Genomic DNA, 25,862 nt, shown 5'->3' with positions numbered 1-25,862 from the left:
AGTTTAATTGTTTTAGTGACCAGAAAACAAATTTTGATATGCGTCGGCTTACCCAAAATGAAAGGTTACGTGCCCTTGGCATGCTACAGATCGGCACAACACAGGCGGTTGTGGCGCGGGCGATGAATGTTTCTCAGTCTGTCATAAGCAGGCTATGGTCCAGATACCGTGATACACAATCTGTACAGGACAGACCACGCTCAGGTCGACCAAGGGCGACAACTCAAGCCCAGGATCGATTTATCCGTACCTTGGCCTTGAGAAATCGTGTCATCACAGCAAATCAGATCAGCGCTCGTCTTCAAACAGACACTGGTGTGAGAGTGAGTGGCCAGATGATTCGGAATCGACTGCATAGGGGTCACCTTCGCGCCCGACGTCCTCGCGTGATCCCTTGTTTGAGAGATCATCACATTCAGGCAAGACGTCGTTGGTGTAGGGATCGTCAACACTGGGATAATCGACGCTGGAGCAATGTGATGTTTTCAGATGAGTCAAGGTTCACTGTTGATTTTTTGGACAGACGTAGGAGGGTGTGGCGTCGTCGAAACGAGCACTTCCAAGACGTTAACGTCATCAGACATGATGGTGTGGGGAGGCATCACTGTTGCTGGAAGAACGGCTTTACATGTTGTTGCAGGGCGTGTTACAGGCCAGTACTACCGGGACAACATCTTGGCAGTCCATGTTGTGCCGTTCGCACGACGTCATGGCCGCCGTTTCATCTTCCAGGATGACAACGCAAGATGTCACAGGGCCAGGATCGTTACAGGTTACCTCCAACAACAGAACATCACCACATTACCTTGGCCAGCACTGAGTCCCGACCTCTCCCCCATCGAGCATGTCTGGGACATGCTTGGACAGAGGTTACGTCAAAAAAACAACAACGTCCTGCCAATGTCCAAGAACTTGCTGCTGCGTTGCAACAGGAATGGGACAATCTGGACCAAAATGACCTTAGACGTCTCATTAGGAGTATGCCACGTCGGATCAATGCTTGTTTGGCACACAGAGGAGGATTTACCCGTTACTGACTTGGTTGTGATGCTGTGGTAACTTTGCTGTTTGACCCCGGGTATCATTTTACCCTTATAATGGTCAGTCTGTGCCTTACTTAGTCTAACGATCATTTGGAATAAATCGATGAATGTGAACTTCATTTCATTTTGTCATTTGTTTCTTCGTCAGTTTCATTAGGTGACTTTAATAACACTTAAAAATCAAATATCCCCTACTTTTTTTGAATAGTATATTTACATCTTTCAATGTCAGTAACATCATTAATTGTTACTTGAATTGTAAAGTTTCCATCACCATCAATAAATCCACTGACAGGATTACTGAGTCTCTGCCAGTCAATAAGAATAGTATCAGTGTCTGGGTAAAGACTACCGGTTTCAACATACCCATCATATTGTTTAACCACAGATTGTCCATCATCTGTTTTATTTATAACTTTAAATGTGACGTCAACTTTACATGACGTAATACGTGTATCTTATACGTCATCCAGGTATAATGTAACATATAATGATGGGTCTCTCGCTACACGGATACTCCATGTAAAACCTGAAACTACATGTTGTTTACCTCGATACGCGCCATACCATTCATTATCCACATTAATAATATCTTCAAACATATTCTGATGACAACTTACAACCAAGAAACATTTCCAACGCATGGCTAGTGAACAATCTTTTCCATAGATTGTAGCTTTCTTTCTTTCGTGATGGGGGCAGAAATCTTTATGATTTGTAACGGAGATGACTGGTCTCCCGGCATTCTTTGTTTCGTTCGAAATGAAATGTTGGCAAGGAGAACGATCTTTGGTGGAGGTTTTGTCCACATTATCTTCTAAACTGATGTAACAGAACAAATGTTGACAGTCGATTATTACAAGTTGTTGAAAGTCATTTAAACAAATACATACTTCCTTATCTGTCTGTTCAGCCACGTTGAATTACTGATTGTTACGCAGGTTATATACTACACGGGATGAATCTGTTCACAAATAGAAAACCAAATGAGTAGGCCTGTATAATCCAAGACAACGGGACACTACAGTTCACCGTCAAAACACTTAGACAATCACACAACAACAGTATACGACAATTTCTTATATACGCACTTTTTCGTTTCGTAGAAACTCACCTTTTCGTTTTGTAGAAACTACTCGCATTTTCGTTTTGTAGAAACTTAACCTTTTTTTTTTGTAGAAACTTACCTTTTCGTTTCGTATTGAATTACACCATGTCACAATACAACTGTATACATATGATATTACTAGGTAATCTATAGATAATGGGATATAGTAAAATGAAACAAGATGCTGATATCAATTTAATAATCTGTGTTTACCATATTTAGGTGTATTGGAAAAACAGATCAGATGACTACTTTTGTCGTTAAAAAGTTCACAAAACTACACAAAATTAACGGTAATCGGCTGTTACGGACCAGATTCATGGCTCATTCAGAACACTATTTGAATGGCTGGAGTATTTAAAATGTGTTTGCGCATATTTAATAATATGACCTAAATGACAATAAATAGTGTAATTAGTGATTGATTACTCAATAACTAGGAGCTAAATCGCGCAAAAGGTCTTTCAAATGCGATTAACGATTTCTCAATATCCCAGTTCACGGAAAACTAAGAAATTACCCAATGCTACCCAATATTACCATACACTACCTAGTATTATCAATTTATGATAACCTAACATTATCAAATAGCTGCATACCAGTATAATCGCTTAAACAGATACTTCTAATCAAACAACTGCATACATACATCTCATACACAATATGGGGGCCGAATGGGTAGCGCGTGTGCATGTTAAATCATAAGGTCTGTCATTGAGTCAACTGACGTGGTTTCGATTCCCCGGTTGTAAGTGACAAGGAGTAGGGTTACCTGTCCAACCTTGTGGGTTTTCTCCGGGTCGTCCGGTTTCCTCTCACTGCTAAAGACACCTACGCACTTCTCTTAGCGGATTGTAAATGGGCCTTAAGACGTTGGCTCGCTAACCTGGGGGTCCAATGTTCGATTCCTCCGTTGGCCGGGAAGTTCTCCTTGTCAGTGGTGCAGGACCGAAGGCCTGACAAGGAACCACGCATAGTCCTTCGGAGAGAACGAAAAACGGAGGTCCTGTGTACACATTGGCGTACACGTTAACGATCCATTGACAGTTGGAATTCAATATAAGAGTAGGCCGTAGCGCCGCTGTCCGGGCAAAATGTCTCTCATTGTGTATGCCCGTTTTCATTAGTCCAGTCGAAGCAGAGCAGTATTATGTTAAACCCATTTCATTAAATAGATGCTGTTTACATAGTAGTAGATACATCCAACTTGTAAGATTGTATGTCAGTTTTCATTAGTCCAGTCGAAGCAGAACAGTATTATGTTAAACCCCATTTCATTAAATAGATGCAGTTTACATAGTAGTAGATACATCCAACTTGTAAGATTGTATGTCAGTTTTCATTAGCAAGTGAAATGAAATGAAATGCGGTTTAACGTCCTACTGTTCGGTTCCGAACTAGGCTAATGAAGGCGGGCATAAGCCATACAGCGTGCTATGAGGAAAATATTGCCCGGACATCGGCACTACGGCCTACTCTTATATCTTAATCCAACTGTCAAGGGATCTTAACGTGCACGCCAATGTGTTCACGGTACCTCGGTTTTTCGTCCCATCCGAATGACTAGACAACTGTCAGGCCATCCGTCCTGCATCACTGACAAGGGGGAATCACACCGGAAAATCTGGATAAACATTCTCGGCGTCTTCATTAGCCAAGTCGGAGCAGAACAGTAGGACGTTAAACCCCATTTTATTGAGATGTATGATCTTCATCAATTAATGACTTGACGAGCCTACATAATAGCAGGTGTGACCTATATATAGATGTGATTTGACATACACCATTAAATTTAGTTTAAGCGTCTGGATAATAAAGCTTAGTAGAGTTCTTAATAAGAGTCTGGATAATAAAGCCGACGTGGTACATGAGAACAATTTATATCCAGAGTTAAGTTTGTACCCTTTTTTTTAAAAATAAAATATAATGGAAGCCTATGCTTAAGATTGCCCTCCCCCTCCCCCTCCCCCCCTATGCCTATGTCAGATATTAATCATACTGTAGATGTACGTTTTCTAATAATAGCTAATGGAAGCCCCTCAAACGGTTTTATAATAAAAAGAACGTCGTATTTGTTTTTTGTAGAAACAAGAATAATTTTGCTGTAAAGTTTCGTGTTGCCAGAAGAAAATGCTGCAGTTGTAATGTGAGCGCTAAGGCCCCCTTAGGTACCCACAGGAATGAAATGAAATGAAATTTAACGTTCTACTTTTCTGCACCGACTGGGTTAATGAAGACGGACATACACCATGCAGTCTGCTATGAGTGGAATTCTAAACGTCGAGGGTTAATTTCAGTCCAATAATGTTAAATGTTAAACATACGCACTTCGTTAATGTAAAAAAGGTTGCCCCTGGTGAGTGACGGTGACTCTGTTGGTAATACGCTGACTAACTATATCGTACATTTTACTTCTCAGAAGTACTAAATACTTAAAATAGTTGAAACTTGTGTAGGCACCTGAAAGTCTCAGCCAATCTGTTTAAAATACAGATCTATATTTCGTTTTTTTTATAAATGTACTTTCGATGGCCTACACTACATGAAGATCTGATCGGTTGTAGTAAAAGGTCGCTTCAGAGGTTGAACGAACGGCGTTTGACCCTGTGACGTCAGACATTTATTAATCAATCAGCGTTGACGTTTCTAGCGGTTTACCCACGTGATTTCTTGACTTCGGTCGAACTAACTGAATCCGAATTTGATTTAGTCCGGACCATAGTCGGAGTAGTTCCAAGATGGTGGTGTCGGTGAAACGAAAGTGTAGAATATGTAGAAAGAATCTATTTTTGTTAAGTATATGATTTTAGGAAAGCTTGAATGGATTTTAAATGGTTGCTACTTCTATGAGCAGATAATTTTTGTCTCGTATGTTATGTCTGAATCTATGTAAGTCTAAAAATTACGCATTATTTCAATATTTGCGCTATTCAAAAAGTAAAGTCAAATTACAAGGAATTTTGTCGTCTCTAAAATTAATTTGAGTCGCGCAAATTTAACTTAATGAAAGTATTATTTGTTTATTAAACTATATAACACAGCGATTCATTATCCTCCATGGAAAGATGTATAGACCTTCTTTGAGCTTAAGGTTTATTTAGGGTTATGGTGGAGGTCTAAAGCAGAGTAAAATGACATCACCGCGTCCCTGGGGGCAGCCATGTTTGAACAGACGATGGTCCGGACCATTCGCGTTCGGTTTCTAGTTCCGACCACTAGTCGTGAAATACTTATAACCGAAGGTCGCCCAAGAAGTCGCCCTAACAGATGGCTTCACTGGCTTATCCCTCACACCATCCAGTCCAGAACGCAGGTTATATAACATTCTTCCAGATCCTAGTGTAGTGAAGACAAGTAAAACGAAATTTTGAACTATAAAAAACGAAACGAAATAGGATCTGTATTTTAATTAGATTGGGTCCGGGTGTGTCATTTAGCCTGGAATAAGCGGTGAGAAATTTTAGGGTTTTTTTACATGCACGCCAATGCAGAGGCGGATCCAGGAAGTTTTGCAGGAGGGGGGTTGTCAGGCTCTTGCTAAGGAAATTTGACAGTTGACAATGCCATCATCGTCTCTACAATACGTAGGCATACATACCCATTGAGCTTTTTAAAGAGAGAAACCCAACACCCCGTGTGACGTCAATTTTTATTATGGATTAATAGGATCATATTGTGATTCAATTTCATTGATGCATAGCATTAATTGTGATATCACATTATATCATTATTTCGCGCTTTGAATCCCAACCCCATTCCCACCATCTAATGATAAAGGATAATTAAGCCGACAACCGAGACACTTTTCTCATAAAATATTGTTTTACAAATTTGTTTATGTAGCTGAGCAGGGTGGGGTTTGGAAATCCCTCTGGATTCACCCCTTTGGTTCCGCCCCAGACGAATTTTCTTTCGATCAACACGGGACCTCTAGGTTAGCGAGCAAACGTCTTACTCACTTGGGGTGGGGGCGAATGGTTAACGAATGCGCGTTTGATTACAAGGTCTGCCATTTAATCAAGTGACATGGTTTCGAACCCCCGCTTGTACGTTTCCTTCGGTCGCTATGATAAAATGAAAATTGAACCATATGTTAGTCCCGAAATGACCTAGTTAGTGTCGACGTTTAACGCCATCTCTCTCTCTCTCTCTCTCCTTGTCAGGCCCTCCGTCCTGCATCACAGACAAGGGGGGAACCACGCCGGAAAATCTGGATGAACTTTCTCGGCCAATGCAGGGATCCAGGCTAGCGAGCCAGCGTCTTACCCATTTAGCCACCGTAACCCCCGCTATTACATAGGAGAGAGAAATGGGGTTTAACGTTCACTCGACACAAACTAGGTCATTTCGGGACGAACATATGGTTTAATTTTATTTCAATAATTCGCTTGCGCGTAGGGGTCTTTAGCAGTGGGAGGAAACCGGAGGACCCGGAGAAAACCCACGAGGATGGACTATTACATGGGGTTATATGTTATACGATATTCGGCATTCGTTTAGAGGTATACGCGAATATTTGTGTTCGACCAACAGGAATTTGCTTAGCGGTTTACACCGGACTATACGCGTTTAAGGGCACGTATACGCGTCTACATGATATCGTACATGTTCTTTTTTTTTGGGGGGGGGGCGTATACTTGCTGCAGGAAGAAGTAAATTCCATCGAGGTGAGTAGAAAATGGGACTTCACGCCACCAAGTAGAAATCAAGCCAGAGTTTCCTCTTCTTCTGAATCCAACCTGTCCGGATATGAATGAGGGTACTAAAATTGGTGGGAAACTTATAACTGGCCAGGCTAGTATACCTACGTATAGTATATATCGTATATCGTACACCCCAATGTCATAGCAGCCTAACAGTTCCAATTCTGTCACTTTAAGTATACTTACGGTAAGAAATTATTTTTATTTAATAATAAGCAAACAACAGTTTTTTGTCAAAACTTTATATTTTTATGAAAGCTTCTAGTGAAATTTTATGATATCGTTATAAGGTTTTTATCACAATTCATGAAAGCTGGGGGTCATAGAATACCTGGGGCCTGTTTCACGAAATTTCAACTAAGATAAAATCCAAATTTTAGTAATTTGATTGGATAATATTAGATTGATTTTAATGCTTAGCCAATGGTAGTAGCAATAAAATGTTTTTATATTATAAGTTCCCTGGCTTATAGGTTTGCCAACTTCAGTTCAAATTTGTTTGTTGGATAGAGGTAACACCGACTTCGGTCAACTTAAGACCTAACTACTAAACCAACCAACGATTCCGTTCCACGCACCTTTGACGCCCCGTCCCATACCGCGCCCAACCTCTTCTATAAACCGAGCAATGTCAACAAGGACGCCGTCTTTCGTCTCAACATCCTCTCGATAGTCTTGTCTCGGATCGACATTCTTTATTCTTATGAGTTCGTCTTCTAATTCTTCCTCTCTTTGACGTTGTCTTCTTTTAATTCTCTCTAATTCTTCTCTCTTCTCATTATTTTCTAGTTCCATGTTTTCAAGTTCTCGCATCTTTCTCTTCGCCTCTTTCTCAATTTCCCGCGCCTTTTGTTCTAGTTCCCGCTCTTTCTTGTTTTTCTCTTCCTCGAGAAGTCGAAGTTTTTCCTGATATGCCCTTTCCGCTCCTTCAAACATCTCCCCAGTGTAGTATCCTCCGCCATTTTGTCTCACGGTCTGCGTCATCAAATCTAGAATAGCTTTAACATCCATTGCTAATGCCGGTGGTGGTGCTCGGTTGTTAATGGTAGCTATTCTCCCATTGCACTGAGCAACCAGTGATTGTAGTTCTTGCGGGCAGTGCTGGAGATGTTCCTGAATGGTCATACCATCGTAATCAAGGGAGTCCTTACCAGTGAATACAATGATCACGTAATTGACAACGTCTTCTCCAAACAAATCTATGAGGTGCTGGGTCGTCTCCGCCTCTTCCAGGGTAAAGCGACCGATCTTCAGGACGAAGATAAAGACGTGAGGACCTGGTGACGATAGGCCGATGCACCTTATAACTTCTTTTGATGTTTCAAGGTTGCTTTTCCTGGTGTCGAATATTCCTGGTGTGTCGATGACCACCAACTTTTTTCCAATGTCAAGATGCCTGCTTCCAAATTTGCAGTGTAAGGTGACAGACACCCCATAATTGTTAGACTGGAACAGCTTCTTCTGCAGCAGACTGTTTCCTAGGGCGCTTTTACCAGCCCCTGTTTTTCCTAGCATCACTAGTCTCAATTCTAAAATAAACAAGAAAATAGACATATTACTGACCCAGCAACACCGCACGGATTCGGTGCCGCGTTGAATCAGTGGGTAAGACGCTGGTTCGTTAACCAGGTCTCCGGTTCATGGCTAGTGTTGGCGGTAAGATTTCTGCTTGTCAGTGCCTGGCAAGGACAGTGTCTAGTCGTTCGGATGGGACGAAAAACCGAGGTTCAGGGTAAACATTAGCGTTCACGTAAGATAACACACGTGGCAGATAGAATTCGATGTAAGAGTAGGCCACAGCGCCGCTGTCCGATCTCCCACATAGAACACCAGTAGGACTTTAAAACCCCAATTCATTTCAGTTCATCTCCTTGGTAACCAAAGCTGTCACGTTACCGAGACGAGTCTGCGCGTACGGGTCCTTTAACTGTGGGAGGAAACCGGGCTACATGGAGAAAATCCACGAGGTTTGACAGATGACCTACTCCTTGTCACGTACAAGCGGGGTATCGAAACCACGCCACTTGACCCACTGACATACCCTTATGATCAAACGTGTACACGTTAACCAATTCCACCCTCCCCCTCCCAAAAAATTGAATAGGATTCTTCATCATACGAACATAAGTCAATCGGTGAGGACTATGGCTCCAATAGCCCCACAAGGACGATGCCTTTGATATTAAAACCAACAGGATGCTTTGTCGCGTGAACTTTCAAGCCAACTTAAGCTAGAGTGTTCATGCTATTTCAAAAATTAATCAAGGGCCATAACTCCGACAGTAACTATCGAAAATCGTTGAATATCAATATGATTCCCGGTCTCATGAACAATGAACATCAACACTGTGTATAAATTTCAACTTTAGCTTCTTGGGTGTCCGAAAGCAATTTTCGGCAACGGACCGATATGACGACAATATACGACTACATTTCAATGTAGGCATACAAAATTCGAATAACTAATTAGCCTACCTTCTGGACTTGTAAAAGCCATCTTCTTTCTGTTTTATCTATGAACATAACAACAAAACACAATGTAGCAATGTTTTATATCATATGATATAATAAAAAACAATAAAATGAAATAAAATTAAAAGGTTCCTTAAAGATTCATTATGATAAAGAGCTTGTAGTTCTCACTATAATAGTTAAATTGATCCACTCTGAATCGCGAATTTAGCGATTGAATTTTCCGCCTAGCCTCGATCATCATTACTAAAGTCGGTAGGATAAAAATCATTGTCTCGATTATCCATTTCATGATTAAATCATGAATGAAACTTGAGCAGCAGATCGGGTCCTAATCCAGTAAATATCGCAGGCTAGGGATGCCATCTAGAGTTGATTATGGTCTGGATAAGTTAATTAATGTCTAATTAATAATTCAGATAACATTTCAGGACTAAAGAAAGACCTACAATTGGCAGATTTAGCTCTTGCATAATGCATGTTTAACATTTCTAAAATGTATTTGTATGTTGTAGTAGTTTGTTCATTTTGACTTACATTATAAATAATTATTTATATTATTAAGCGATTCTTTAAAACTTCATAAAGCTTTTCAAAAAAAAAAATTATGGCGAATGTGAATTTGTTGCTTTCGTAGCAAAATAAAAATGCAAATTAATTGTCTTAAATCAATTACAAATAATAACTTCCATAAACAATTGATATATCATATGGGCATATCAGTGCACTTAATTCGTTCTTAAACAACAGCAACCACCACCCCCGCGCAAATTTTGAGGTGATTAAGTTCAAGTCAACGTTCCGGAATATCACATTTGTGGGTATTCCCAACCAATGAAACACTCAGGGGCGTATTTTCAACCCGGGTCTAAAATAACCTGTGATTTGGTTCAATCGCAAGCTTATTAAAATACAGAACTATATTTCGTTTCGTTTCTTTTTTTTATACTTTCGATGGCTTACACTACATGAAGATCTGACCGGTTGTAGTAAAAAGTCGGCTTTTGACCCTATGACGTCAGACATTGATTAAACAATCAGCGTTGACGTTTCTAGTTGTTTATCCACAATTCAATGGATCGCACGCCAAGAAGTCGCCGTAACAGATGGTTTCATTGGCTAATCCTTCACGCCATCCAAAACGCTGGTTATATAACAACTCTTCCAAGATCCTAGTGAAGTACTGACAAGTAAAACGAAATTTTGAGATAGAGAGAGAGAGAGAGAGAGAGAGAGAGAGAGAGGGGGGGGGGTGGTTAACGTCCACTCAAAACAAACCAGGTCATTTCGGGACTACCATATGGTACAATTTTATTTCAATAATTCGCTCGCGCGTAGGAAACCGAAGGACCCGGAGAAAACCAACGAGGTTGGACACGTACAACCGGGGAATCAAAACCACGCAAGTTGACCCAATGACAGACCTTATAATACAACGCGCACGCGCTAACCATTCGGCCATCCCCACCCCCTCGTTGATTATAAATCATATTTAATATAATCAGGCCCCGGGTTCACAAAGCATTCTCAGGCTTAAGTTAAGAATTTACTCAACTTTCAATCACTGTTTATAAGAAATATCTTTGATTCAGAAACACAAAACTTTGCACAGTTTCTTATTGATGTATTTGATACATTAAAACAACACAGGGTTTATAAAAGGCTATATTTTAGTTAAAATAAGGCAACCAATTTTGAGTAAATTCTTAACTTAACTCTGAGAATGCTTTGTGAACTCGGGGCCAGTTATTAAAGGGGCATTGGTCAAATTACAGGAAGTAGATTAGAAAAACGCATAGTTCAGAACAGTGTTTGTCAGTCTGGGGTCCTCGAAGTCAACGGTATCCGTGGTAGGTCTGAGGGGGAAAAGGGTATCAGTGAAATAAGATAGTCAAGTAAAATGTTTGGTAAATCGGACAATGAATTTCTATATCCAGTCACACGTCATGCCGTTCTTCAGATTGAATAGAACCAAGGGTGTGGATGCAGATATCCGGTCACATTTGTTCGTTTCTTCTGAATAGAAGCACATGCGTGGATACAGAGGAGGTCTCTCCCTGCTTTCCTACCGGCAATTTCTTTTTCCTATTTTGGGGTGGGCGAGTGCGGCGTCTTTCAGATATTATCCGAAATTTTGTATAAACTTGAAATATTGCTATTGTTTAGTTCGCTTACCGCTTTAAGGGTTCTCGTAATACTACACGTTGCCACGATTATAAATAAGACTCAAGGCGTGCCCCGACCAATTGAAAAGATTAAAATGTAACTATTATTTAAAGAATGTTTTTCACATCGCTTCGCTCATCTGGTAATTGTTTAGAAACAATAAATGTGCAATTTTCGTACACCTGAGTGAATATTATAATAACCCCCATTATATAAAATTGTAAAAAATAGATTAAATATATTTTGTTCGTTCTGCATGACTGTCTTTTGTTTCTTGTCTTTCTTTGTCGGAAATATTGCTTCACATTGCCTTGGGGGGGGGGGAGGGGTCTCGGAAAAATCACAATAGGAGAAGTCCCCAAACATGTTGTCCTCGATAGACTGCATAAAAGAGAGCAAAATTATGGATAAATGAAATTTTAACAAAGCCGTGCAATACCGACATTGGTAAGGTATAGGCAACATAATATCTTTCGGATATTGGCGTGAACGTAACAGATCCCTTGACAGTTGGAATTCGATGTAAGGGTAGGCCGTAGTGCCGCTGTCCGGGCAAACTTTCCTTCATAGCACACTGTATGGCGTAAGCCCATCTTCATTAGCCCAGCTCGGCGCAGAACAGTAGGACGTTAAACTCCCTTTTAATTCATTTCATTTCATGTAAAATCGTGCAAAATATGTTTGCATTGACCAAGCTTCAAAGAGAAAGAATAATGTTTGGCAGTGGCTCTTTACCACATGTAGTATACATGTAAGCACGAATTTCAAAATAGCTTTTCGACTACAGACCGCAATTATTAACCGATTTTAATGAAACGTCCAGATTATGTTTACATTAATGATATCTCAGAGTGCGCAACATTTCGACCACTTCCGGTTAGCGTTTTCCGGGATATCAGGTTACCACACATTTCATGTAGCACGGCTGCAGACCACAAAAATCAACCGATTTCAATGAAACTTACAAATTATCTTTACATTAATGATATCTCAGAGTGCACAACATTTCGGCCACTGCCGGGATATGGCGTTACCACACATTCCATGTGGCACGACTGCAGATCGCAATAATCAACCGATGTCCACGAAGCTTACAGATTATGATAACATTAATGATTCAGGGTAGACAAAATTTTGGCCACTTTCATATGTGCTAAAATACGCTAGCTCGTCTCCGATCTAGCGTTCTCCTGTATATGAACTGTATAGCTAGTGTGTTCGCGTGAATATTAGCACAACCGTAAAGCCCTCCATCCTGTACCACTGACAAGGGGAAACCACGCCGGAAAATTCCGATGAATTTTCTCGGCCAATGCAGGGATCAAACACGTGACCTCCAGGATAGCGAGTCAGCGTCTTACCCACTTAGCCACCGTGGCTCCCCTGTATTCTTCAACTTGTTCATATAACGGGGGAATAACGCATGCGCTTTGAGTCAAGTGGCGTGATTTCGATTCCCATCTTGTAAGTGACAAGCAGTAGGGTCGCCTATCCAATTTCTCGTCGACGTCCAGTTTCATCCCACTGCTAAAAAAAACCCACGCATACGCATCCATGGATGTTACCCCCCCCCCCCCATCTATAAAAGAAATATTAATACATTTCAAAAACAGGTTAAGACAATAGCAAGCTAAATATATTGTAATGCAATCAAATAAAATTGTCAACTTACCGATTGCTTCTCGTGTTTTGTGTATATTGATCATATAACTAACTGCACGAGCGAATGTGGCTGCAGGCTATTATATCAAAACTATTATTAGTAACATAGGTTTTCCCATCATCACTACGTTCTTGGAGAATTCTATTTCGTGAAAATCGATGTTTTTTTGTTGGTTTTTTTTGTTGTTGTTTTTTTGGGGGTTTTTTTTTGTAGTTTACCGGAATATGAAAATATATAATTATTTACCGTTAAAGAGGACAGTTTTTTTATGAAATGAAATGATTTGTGGTTTAACGCCCTACTGTGTTCAGTAACGGCAGGGCTAATGAAGACGGACATACGCCATACAGAGGGCTATGAGGGACATTTCACCCGGACAGCGGCGCTACGGCCTACTCTTACATCAAACTCCAACTGCCAAGGGATCTTTTTCGTGCACAGCAATGTGTACACGGGTACCCACCATACAGTGTGCTATGATGGATATTTAGCCCTGACAGTGTTCTAGAACAGGGGTGTCGATTCCGGGACTAAGGGGGGCGAGAGAGAGAGAGAGAGAGAGAGAGAGAGAATGGGTTTAACTTCCACTCGACACAAACTAGGGATCTTTAGCAGTGGGAGGAAATTGGAGGACCCGGAGAAAATCCACAAGGTTGGGCAGGCGACTCTACTCCTTGTCACGTACAACCGCGGAATCGAAACCACGCCAGTTGACTCAATGACAGACCTTATGATACAGTGCCCACGTGCTAACCATTCGGCCATCCCCCACCACTGGTAGGCAGTACACATGGTTAAGCCTATAGCGAACTATATGGTGATACTGTTTGAATTATATACAACTTTGTTGTACCGGTGTTGTGAGAGTTGTTTTATATCCAAAAAACCAAAAAAAATTAAAAAAAACACACACTAAAGATGATGTATACATTACATATTATTGGCTATGTTCGGATATCTATCTGGCCTATATTTTGTATTGACTTGTCCAATGGCCCGCTGTCGTGGGTCCCTGTCTTGTCACTATGTTGATTGTTCAGAGTTCGCTAGGGAATGGTTTTTCTCTGGGCTGGAAAACGCGTTTGCGGCCGTCCAGTTTTTAAAACCTTTTGGGAGAGTTACCCTGGACCCCGCCCCTCCATCCGGGGGGAGAGAATCCCCGCCACCTATAAAGTTCTTTGCCTGGGCTAGGCATCATGAACTACAATTTTACATCAAGTGGGCCAGAGAATGCCCCCCCCCCACACACACACACAACTTCCTTCCGTAGCCAGCTGGCATGTGCTACATAAAAGTTTACATCCAGTGGGTCGCAGATATACAAAAATATCAAGATAAAGAAAACTATATTAATTTATTTGACTAAAATATTGAACACAACGTTCCCTTGTATTACATACAACTTAGATATTTATGACATACAGTACAGAAGTCTGTTTTACTGAAACTGAAAAACAATGGTAAATAAATTCCAATAATTTCTAAGAATTATCGACACGTAAGTTTGTTGAAATTTGTTCCATGGGCTAAATTTAAACTTTGGCCATGAGCCGCATGTTTGACATCCCTGTTCTAGAGTGGGGACCAGTGGACCCACGAGGTTAGACAGGCGATCTCAATCATTGCCACGTACAAGTTGGGAATCGAACCCACACCATTTTACTCAATAACAGACCTGAAAATTCAAAGCACCTACCCAAGCCTAGCTACCCAAAATATATATATTCCAATGACCTTCCCTATTAACACAAACATTCAACATTATTCACTGACACATTTTATGTGAAACTGCAAAATTCAAAAAACAGAATTATTAAAGAAAATATAGTAGATGGAAGCAACAGAGGATTAATCTTTTCTCTCTACCAATCCATTTATTACAGTCAATGATCACCAAAGGTATCTGTGTATTAGCCTTTGCTCTGTCTGTGTATTAGCCTTTGCACTGTTTGTGTATTAGCCTTTGCTCTGTTTGTGTATTAGCATTTGCTCTGTCTGTGTATTAGCCTTTGCTCTGTCTGAGTACTTTTCACCACTGTCTGGTTTTAGCCTTTACTCTATTTGTGTACTTTTCACCACTGTCTGGTTTTAGCCTTTACTCTATTTGTGTACTTTTCACCACTGTCTGGTTTTAGCCCTTGCTCTGTTTGTGTACTGTTCGTACAATCTTTTGTTCTTCTTCTATTAGTGTTTAATGCCCGCTTCCACCGGTGGTAATATCGCAGACAAGATGTCTTCTTTTATTACGTGGGGGTCTTTCCTGCGGGAGGAGACCCTGGGGCCTGGGAGATTATCCGAGAATTTTATAAAATCAGTTGCGATGGGACAATATTGCTGTTATTTAGGTGCAAACACAAAAAGGGTTAGAGTGGAAAGGGGTCAATCAATCGCATGTTTTTTATTTTACGTTAATTCGACGAAAAAAAAGATACTTGCCTGTGAATTAGAGTGTATTACATGCCGATGCTACATCGATTATGACACAACTAATGATAGCGCTAATAGAATTCAAAATTGTTGTAACAATGCCATTAGAGGATTGCATATCCTTCCGAACTTCTTGACAGCTATCCGAAGTCTTAAGTGCTGCCAACTCGGTCTCTAACCTCCGCTTCTCTTTTTCGTGATTCTCTGTTATCTGTGTAGATGATTCTTGGAAGAGTTGTCTTTCCTTGGTGAATCTGTTGGCGATGCTGAGAACCAAGAAGAAGAAATGTGGACCAGGGGAAGACAGGTCGATACATCGTCCAATGTCCTTCACCGGTTCGTCGTTAGTTTTCCTCGTGTCAAATATTGCGGGCGTGTCGATGATGCATAGCGTGGTACCATCTGGCATGCGTTCCTGGGCAAGCTCAGTTTTAGAAGTGACGGGCGTTGCGATAGTACTGGAATAAAAATGGCGTCTTCCAAGTAGACTATTTTCCAAAGCACTCTTTCCGGTTCCTATTTTGCCAACCAATACAATTCGTATTTCTGAAACATATATAATAGTTGAAGAAATCATTCTCGGTCTACTTAAAGGGCCACTCTATTAGCGGGGCCGCGTCGACCACCCTGTTTGACAATGGATAATATATTTTCTCTAGTAAAACCGACCCTTTAAGCTATGGAACTGACATGTGCTCGATATACGCAGAACATTTAGTTAAAACAACTGAAAATGAAATGAAATCGGGTTTAACGTCCTTCTGCTCTGAACAGATTGGACTAATGAAGACGGGCATACGCCATACAGTGTGCTGTGAAGGAAATTTTGCCCTGACAGCGGCAAATTATAATGAATTTACTGTTATATCGAATTCCAATTACCAAGGGATCTTGCAAGTTCACAATAATATGTACGCTGGACCTCGGTTATTCATCTATAACATCTGAATGACAATACGTTGTCTCTTTAAAAGCCACCAGTCCTATACCACTGACCAGGGCGAACCACGGCGGAAAAGTCCGAAGAACATTCTCGGCTAACATCGTGATAGAACACGGAATCTCAAGGTCATAGATCCAACATCTTACTCCGTGAGCCACCACGGCTCTAAGGAGTGGGAAAGGTGGTCATGTCGCGTGTATTACAAACATACACCCGCCCATTAATGGATCAACATAAAGTAATTATTACCATGGACCATGTTATCTACCCGCGTTAGTACTTGATGACGCCATTATTAAGTCTACACCTATATCAACACTCGGTTTACTTCAATTTCTTTTTTTACTTATTATAAACACAAACACGACAACAAACTTGGCATGTCTGCAAGTTAAATGCAAGGCATTTTTTACTACAGTAAATAGTGGGACAAATAAAAAGAGAGGCGTTGTTTGGATTCCCAAATCCGTGATTTGACAGGAGAGAGAGAGAGAGAGAGAGAGAAACTAGGTCATTTCAGGACTACCATATGGTTCAATTTTATTTTATTAATTCGCTTGCGCGTAGGGGTCTTAAGCAGTGGGAGGAAACCGGAGGACCCGTAGTAAACCCACGTGGTTGGACAGTGTGGGGGGGGGGGGACCCTACTCCTTGTCACGTACAACCGGGGAATCGAAACCACGCCAGTTGACTCAAATAGACAAGCCAACGACAGCGCGTGTTGGGACGGATTTACGAAAATACATTTACAATATAAAGATGAATAAAAATATGGGCTACATAATCCGAGTTCTTAAAAATGGACAATTAAATTAAATAATTACTAATTACTAACGGAAAACAATAAGAAAACTAAGGACGTACATCGAATTATGAACATGCGTTTCAGATCACCACACTGGGCAACTTTACGATCAAGTGACAGTGTATTTTTTTTATTATTAATCAACAATTACTTTTAATAACAATCTTCTAATAACAATGCTCGGCATACCGGTCCTGTAGGCTCCAGACCCCTGGTCAAGTGTCTCTGCTGTCCCAATCCCTCTCACCTCCCGAGCCCTGCATGGAACCGAGGGAAACTGAGTACCAAGGGCTAAATCTCTTTTTTAAGGCCAAGTCGAGATATTACCCCGGATGTGTGGGAGGTCATGGGGCCCAGATTGATACACCAGCTGCAGCTGTAACCCCCCCCCTCCCTCCCACACCCAATTCCTAGAGCCTACCCAAGCTGTATTTTGAATATCGTGCCTTAGAATACACGTTACAATATCACAGCGACTACAATACAGGTTTCATTAGGCGTACAGCTATTATTAGTAACACGGCTTTTCCCTTCAATCTGATTAAAACACGCATCCTGTTTCGTTTCGGTTTTTTTTTTATAATTTTGTTTTTTGTTTGTCTCCACTGCACCAGGAACTTGCAATGCCTTCTGAGGATCTATTTATAGAAAATCTAGTTTGTTATGTCTGCCAATCTGGACGTAAGTTCACAAAGCATTCTCAGACTTAAAGAAACAATTTGGGAGATTAGATAAAAAGCTGGCAGTTCTCACTATAATAGTTAACCAGAGGCTGTCAGACAGGATATATACGCCCACATTTTGCAAGAGATGGATAGAGAACAAGCTAAAAACAAACGGGATTTTTTGTACAATCAGGGGCAATAATCCAGAAAGTTATGGTCTGAAATGCGCAAATATCAAAAGGGACTGAGATCTTTAGGATATAAAGATATATTTTAAGTTTCATCAGAATCGGATAATAATTGTGACCTCTAGAGGGTCGACAACCTCAAGCTTAAAACGTGATTTTTCGTACAATCAGGGACCATAATTCAGGAAGTTACTATCCGATATGCGCTAATATCGAAAGGAACCAAGATCTTTGGGTTATAAACTAACATTTCAAGTTTCATCAAAATCAAAAGAAAGTTGTGACCTCTAGAGGGTCCACAACATTGATATACCATATTTTTATGCTATTTGACTACGAGACGCGGCCATTTTGTCTGTCAGTTTTAGTTCGATTTTTACGAAATTCTAACTCAACCATCCTTAGGGTGTAACGGTGATATATTCAAACGCTTTTTTCAAATCGGGTAAGTATTTTGACCGCTATAGAGCCCACAAGCTAAAAACGCGATTTTTCATACAATCAGGGGCAATAATTCAAACGTTTTTTTCAAATCGGGTAAGTATTTTGACCGCTATAGAGCCCACGAGCTAAAAACGCGATTTTTCATACAATCAGGGGCAATAATTCAGGAAGTTACGATTCGATATGCACGAATATCGAAAGGACCGAGATCTTTTGGTTATAAACTTACATTTCAAGTTTCATCAAAATCAGAAGAAAATTGTGACAACCTTGATATACCATATTTTTACGCTATTTGAGAACGAGGGGCGGCCATTTTGTCAGTCAGTTTTGGTCCGATTTTCACGAAATTCGAACTCAGTCATCCTGAGGGTGTAACGGTGATATACGAAAACGTTTTTTTTTTTTAAATCGGATAAAAATTATGACCTCTATAGGGGCCACAAGCTAAGAACGCGATTTTTCGTACAATCAGGGGCCATAATTCAGGAAGTTACGGTCCGATATGCGCGAATATCAAAAGGAACCGAGATCTGTGGGTTATAAACATATATTTCAAGTTTAAACCAAATCGGATAAAAACTGTGACCTCTACATAATCCATGAAGTTACGGTCCGATACATGCCAATATCGAAAGGAATCGAGATCTTAGGGTGATAAACCTATATTTCAAGTTTCGTTGAAATCGAATAAAAATTGTGACCTCTAGAGTGTTCACAAACAATTACGGATGGACGAACGGACGGACGGAGAGGGGCGACGACAATATAAGTCCACATGAAAATGTGGGCGTATAAAAACTAGATAATGTAAAGGCAATTTGCTGAAAATTTCATTTAAATTGATCCACTATGAACTGAGAATTAAGCAATTAAAAATTTCGGCCTAGCCCCGAATGTATGTTTAAAGGACAATAATGGTGCTAGTCGTTATCACATATGTGATAGAGCTGGTTAAACACATCCCAAATATAATTTTAACACAGAGATCATTGCTACGATAGCTGAGTAATACAGGTTTCTTGAGTCGGAAGTGACGAACGCCAAAGGAAAACAGGAGTCATCTCACTATAAAACTGACTATTGTGACGAGTGATAACGGATATACGGCCGAATTTCTGCTCACTAATAATTCCTTCGAAGACCAAAAGTTGATATATGGGACTGTAAGGGGATACCTGACAATTCAATAAAGTAATTGAATGTCGTTAGATATAGTCCGGTGGCTGAAGGGGGGGGGGGGAATCGCCACCCGAGCTGTGAATTTATGAGACCAAGTTTTTCTAGACCAGTTTTTTGCGTAGATTCCGAATCTGGGTGGTGATCAGGCGTTTGAGGGGGCGTTTTCGAGATATGAGGGTCTGATGTCTACAATTGGGGGAAATGTCATTATGTTAATATAAATGATGATCATTTTATATATTACTAAAACATAAATTTCTAGGACTGTCCATCTCTAAAGAAGTGTATATTATGCCCCCCCCCCCGGACAACTGCTTTGATTGATGGAGAGGTGGGATGGGGTAGCAGGTGTGCGTGTATGGGGCGGGGTAAAATTAGCGGGAAATGAGTTCACGTTGATTTAAATGATGATTTTCTTAGAGCTTGGTAAAAACATTACTTTTTAATTCCGCTGCACATCTCTTAATATGTGTGTAAGATTCCCCTTGTATTGGGCGGGGAAGGGGGGGGGGGACAAAATGTAAGTTTGGGGACAGAAACCATTTGGTTCAAAATTGGCCTGAAAAGTGTTTTCTCGTTAGCCTTTTCGTTCAATCTGATTAAAACACACAGATGCTGTTTCGTTTCGTTTTTTATAGTTCAAAATTTCGTTTTCCTTCTCTTCCAAACACTAGGATCTGGAAGAGTTGTTATATAACAGGCGGTCTAGTGGATGTAAGGGAATTAGCCAATAAAACGGTCTGTTACGGCGAGTTCTTGGCGTACTCTGCACGGAACTGTGGGGTAAACCCCTAGAAACATCAACGCTGATTTGAATAATCAATGTCTGACGCCATAGTGTCAAAAGCCGCTCGTATAACCCATGTAGTGTAGGCCATCGAAAGTATAAAAACACCTAACGAAATATACATCTGTATTAGGTTGCTTTTTCGTTCAGTACCAATTTCGTCATTCCAAATAATAATATTAAATTATAATGGTACTTTTCAAGATATCTGGAAATGTACGTAAAATACACAGTTAATTATAACATGTTTAGATATTAGTTTATTCTTAGTCTTCATCAGAAGATATCCATCCCGTTCGGGATAGATATCTTCTTGATGGCTAATCAACAGCTCACATATATCCTTTAGATATGCTTCAGATACCCATTCACATTGTAAATCTTCATTCCAGCCTTGTATCGCAGGATCATCTTGTTCGATCATATTGTTTCAACATAATTGTTGCAAAGACTACTCAGGCAAGATGGTAATAAAGAAAGAAAGTTTTTTTTTTGTTTTTTTCATCACAATTTAAATTCCCCCAGAAAATCTTTTTTCCAGTGTCATCTACTGATGTAAGTCGCCTTTTACATATACATAGAACAAACATTTTTTTCTAAACCAGTAATTACGTCATCAGAAACATCATTTGTCTGTCCCAGCTCTTTAAAAATTGTTAGAAAGTTGGAAAAAGAAAGACAATTAGTCATTACCACTGAAAGCATGTAGGCCGGGATATTCTCGACACTTTCAATACAAATCTTGATTGGATCAAAAAATATATCAAGATTAGTATTAAAGTGTCGAGAATATCCTAGAACTGACAACAAACCACGAGGACACCAATATAGCTTTCCTACTCCTCTTCGCATTGCAAATTAATGGAAGCGCTGAAACAAATTGCACGGGCGAAATAGACATTCCAATCATTCTCCTCACAATGATACAACTATACACATTTTGATCGATAATGAGATGGGCAAAGGAAGAAAATATCGCAGAAGGCGACTTACATCAGTAGGCCTAGATGACGCTAGAAGACAGATTTTCTGGGTGAAAAAATAACAGACCTTTCTTTATTACCACCTTGCCGTAGTGGTCTTTTGCTGAAGATTTGGAATGTGAATTGTTATCTGAAGCATATCCAAAGGATATATGCGAGCTGCTGGTCAGCAACTAAGAAGATATTTATCCAACTCATATTATGAACTTTGATTTTGAATCTTCTGATGAAGACTAAGAATAAACTAATATCTAAACATGTCTCTGATTTACTGTGTTTTTTTATGTACATTTCCAGATCTCTTGAAAAGTACCATTATAATTTAATATATTGAATGACGAAATAGGTAATGAATGGAAAAGCTAACGAGAAACCACTTTTAAGGTCAATTTCGAACCAAATGATTTCTGTCCACAAAAACACATGTTACCCCCCCCCCCCTCTAACCCACCCACCCCCGCGGGCACCCACACAATGGGAATATTATAAACATATTTAGAGGTGTTTCATCAAGCTCTAAGAAAATCATCATTTAAATTGACGTGAACTCATCCCCCCCCCCCCCGCCACACACGTACACCTGCAACCACCCACTCCACCTCGCCGCTAATCAAAACAGTTGCCCAGGGGTATCATAAACACTTATTTAGAGATGGACAGTCCTGGAAATATATGTTTTATTAATAATTATATAACATGATCATCATTAATATGTCAACATAACCACATTTTCCCCTAATTGTAGTGATTGGACCCCCCCATATCTCGAAAACGCCCCCTCAAACGCCTGATCACCACCCAGATTCAGAATTTACGCAAAAAACTGGTCTAGAAAAACTTGTTCTCATAAATTCACAGTTCGGGTGGCGATTCCCCCCCTTCAGCTACCGGACTAATAAGAGAACACGAGAAAAATAGAAATAGTCCGTACATTCCCTTGTTTATATTCATTCTATATCTTATAAAAACATGGTAATGCACGGACTTTTTCTGTTTTTCTTTCGTGTTCACTTATCTAGTGGCAGTCAATTCTTTTTATGAATTGTCAGATATCCTCTCACAATCTCATACAACAACTTTTGGTCTTCGAATGAATTATTAGTGAGCAGAAATTCGCCCGTATATCTGTTATTACTCGTCACTTCAGTCAGTTATATAGAGAGATGACTCGTGTTTTCCTTTGGCGTTCGTCACTTCCGATTCTGGAAAACTGTATTACTCAGCTATCGTAGCAATGATCTCTGTGTTAAAATTATATTTGGAATGTGTTTAACCAGCTCTATCACATATGTGATAATGACTGGCACCAATATTGTCCTTTAAGTTAAGAATTTACTCAACTTTTAATCACTGTTCATGAGAAATACCTTTTGATCCAGAATTGATGTATTTGATACATTAAAACAACAAAAGTTTTATAAAGGGCTATATTTTAGTTAAAATAAATCGACCAATTTTGAGTAAATTCTTAACTTAAGTCTGAGAATGCTTTTTGAACTTGGGGCCTGGGCCATGTTTCTCGAAATCTTAACTAAAGATAAAATCCAAATTTTAGTAAATACTTCAATTTTGATTGGCTAAGCACTAAAATCAATCTAATATTATCCAATCAAATTACTAAAATTTGGATTTTATCTTAGTTAAAATATCGTGAAACAGGCCCCAGGTTCTATATACGTGGCTGTGCAGATACTCAATGCATGATCACTGATAATAATGACGATGATCACTGTGATAAAGTGCTTAATTTTCTATTTTATAAAATACGAACTATCATTTAGTTTCTGTGAACGTATTGACCTAAGTTGGTTTTGATAAAAGATGGTGTCGACTTTTCAACTCTATATGCTTCTTTTTAGTCACGTTCTAGTTAAACATGTAATTAAAAGATGGTGTCGACTTTTCAACTCTATATGCTTCTTTTTAGTCACGTTCTAGTTAAACATGTAATAAATTCAATATATCATTTATGGGCTGCACGTGATCTGTGTGCAACACTCGGCAGGACTTCAAAGGAATATGCACTGGTCAATCAGCATGCCATGACGAGATAAAAGAGACAATTGCATGTATGACCATGAGTTTATTTATGATCAGAAGGTATGTAACTGAAGACAACTAGAGACGAGAGAGACCGAGCAGAAGAGACGCAGAGACCGGCGAGTTCAGCCGCTGCCTTGGCAGAGTGTCAGAATGGTGTTCCTGTCGTAGATTAGTTCTTATGCTGTTGTAATTATGTAGATGTTTGATATTCTGTTCCCGTTGTAAATAAATGCTGTATTTACTAAACTGATCTCTGTTATACTAAGATAGTGTTGTTACATGACGCGACATTTTTATACGCCCACATTTTCATGTGGACGTATATTGTCGTCGCCCCTGTCCGTCCATCCGTCCGTCCACAATTGTTTGTGAGCAGTCTACAGGTCACAATTTTTATCCGATTTCGATATTGACATCTATCGGACCGTAACTTCATGGATTATGGCCCCTGATTGTACGATAAATCACGTTTTTAGCTTGTGGACCCTATAGAGGTAATAATAATTATCCGATTTAAAAAATCGTATCCGTATCCGATTTTGTTGAAACTTGAAATGTAAGTTTATAACCCAAAGATCTCGGTTCCTTTCGATATTCGCGCATATCGGACCGTAACTTACTGAATTATGGCCCCTGATTGTACGAAAAATCACGTTTTTAGCTTGTGTACCCTATAGAGGTCATAATTTTTATCCGATTAATAAAAACCGTATTATTATATCACCGTTACACCCTAAGGACGACTGAGTTCGAATTTCGTGAAAATCGGCCCAAAACTGACAGACAAAATGGCCGCCCCTCGTTCTCAAATTGCGTAAAAATATGGTATATCAAGGTTGTGGACCCTATAGAGGTCACAATTTTTATCCGATTTTGTTGAAACTTGAAATGTAAGTTTATAACCCAAAGATCTCCATTCCTTTCGATATTCGTGCTTATCGGACCGTAACTTCCTGAATTATGGCCCCTGATTGTACGATAAATCACGTTTTTAGCTTGTGGACCCTATAGAGGTCATAATAATTATCCGATTTAAAAAATCGTATCTGTATCCGATTTTGTTGAAACTTGAAATGTAAGTTTATAACCCAAAGATCTTGGTTCCTTTCGATATTCGCGCATATCGGACCGTCACTTACTGAATTATGGTCCCTGATTGTACGAAAAATCACGTTTTTAGCTTGTGTACCCTATAGAGGTCATAATTTTTATCCGATTAATAAAAACCGTATTATTATATCACCGTTACACCCTAAGGACGACTGAGTTCGAATTTCGTGAAAATCGGCCCAAAACTGACAGACAAAATGGCCGCCCCTCGTTCTCAAATTGCGTAAAAATATGGTATATCAAGGTTGTGGACCCTATAGAGGTCACAATTTTTATCCGATTTTGTTGAAACTTGAAATGTACGTTTATAACTCAAAGATCTTGGTTCATTTCGATATTTGCGCATATCGAATTGTAATTTCCTGAATTATGGCCCTTGATTGTAGGAAAAATCACTTTCGTTTTAGCTTGTTTTCTATCCATCTCTCGAAAATGTGGGCGTATCCTGCCTGGCAGCCGCTCGTCTATTATTTTATAAAATCGGATCGTAACACATTCAGGTCACGTTTTTAAGTTAATGACAAATATACATCCCAGTTTAGTCGGAGTTAGGGGGGTCTGGTTTAACGCTTGCGCGGGAATCAAAAGCTCTAGTTTTGACCCCCGCTTGGACGTGACGCGGAGTAGGATCGCCTGTCCAACCTCGTGGGTTTTCGTCTGGTCCACCGGTTTCCTCCCACTGCTAAAGACCCCTACGCACAACCGTATTATTTAAATTAAATTGAACCATATGTTAGTCCCGAAATGAACTATTTTGTGTCTAGTGGACGTTAGACGTTAAACTCTCTCTCTCTCTCTCTCTCTCAATCGAAGGTATACTATACATGTTATTTGCTACTATTTAAAATCATTTAGCTGTTCCGAACTGGGCTAATGAAGACAAACCTACGCAATACACTGTGCTATGAGGGAAATTTTGCCAGGACAGTGTCGCTACGGTCTACTCATATCGAATTCCAACTGTCAAGGGCTTCTTTACATGCAGGCAAAATGTCTACACGGAACTTCGGGTATTCGTACTATTTAAGAATTTCTAAACAAGGCTACACCAATTATTATTTTTTTTGGGTTTTCGGGAACACCTGTAAAGATGGCTAGATCTAGTTGACCAATCCATATTTCCCAAGGTC

The 25,862-nt window shown here is 39.9% G+C and overlaps 1 protein-coding gene across 1 annotated transcript; it reads right to left on the bottom strand.

Moving 5' to 3' along the window:
• Positions 1-7,080: 7,080 nt before the first annotated feature.
• Positions 7,081-13,238, bottom strand: LOC126821027 (GTPase IMAP family member 4). The gene is made up of 3 exons (XM_050549281.2): positions 13,165-13,238; positions 9,330-9,367; positions 7,081-8,383 (listed from the first exon to the last, which is right to left on the bottom strand). Exons 2-3 carry the CDS (start codon positions 9,349-9,351, stop codon positions 7,395-7,397), a joined length of 1,011 nt encoding a protein of 336 aa, XP_050405238.2. The 5' UTR covers positions 9,352-9,367; positions 13,165-13,238; the 3' UTR covers positions 7,081-7,394.
• Between the last annotated feature and the right edge of the window lie 12,624 nt (positions 13,239-25,862).

This window comes from Patella vulgata, chromosome 5 (assembly GCF_932274485.2).
Source record: "Patella vulgata chromosome 5, xgPatVulg1.2, whole genome shotgun sequence".
Classification (NCBI taxonomy): Eukaryota; Metazoa; Mollusca; class Gastropoda; family Patellidae; genus Patella; species Patella vulgata.
This window is presented reverse-complemented; position numbering and strand designations above follow the sequence as displayed.

What these genes read in the sequence shown, in the direction of transcription:
- LOC126821027 (XM_050549281.2), bottom strand. Translation starts at nt 9,351, where the DNA reads ATGGCTTTTACAAGTCCAGAAG. An exon ending in GGCTTTTACAAGTCCAGAAG is followed by an intron (nt 8,384 to 9,329) that starts GTAGGCTAATTA and finishes TGTTTATTTTAG; the next exon opens with AATTGAGACTAGTGATGCTA.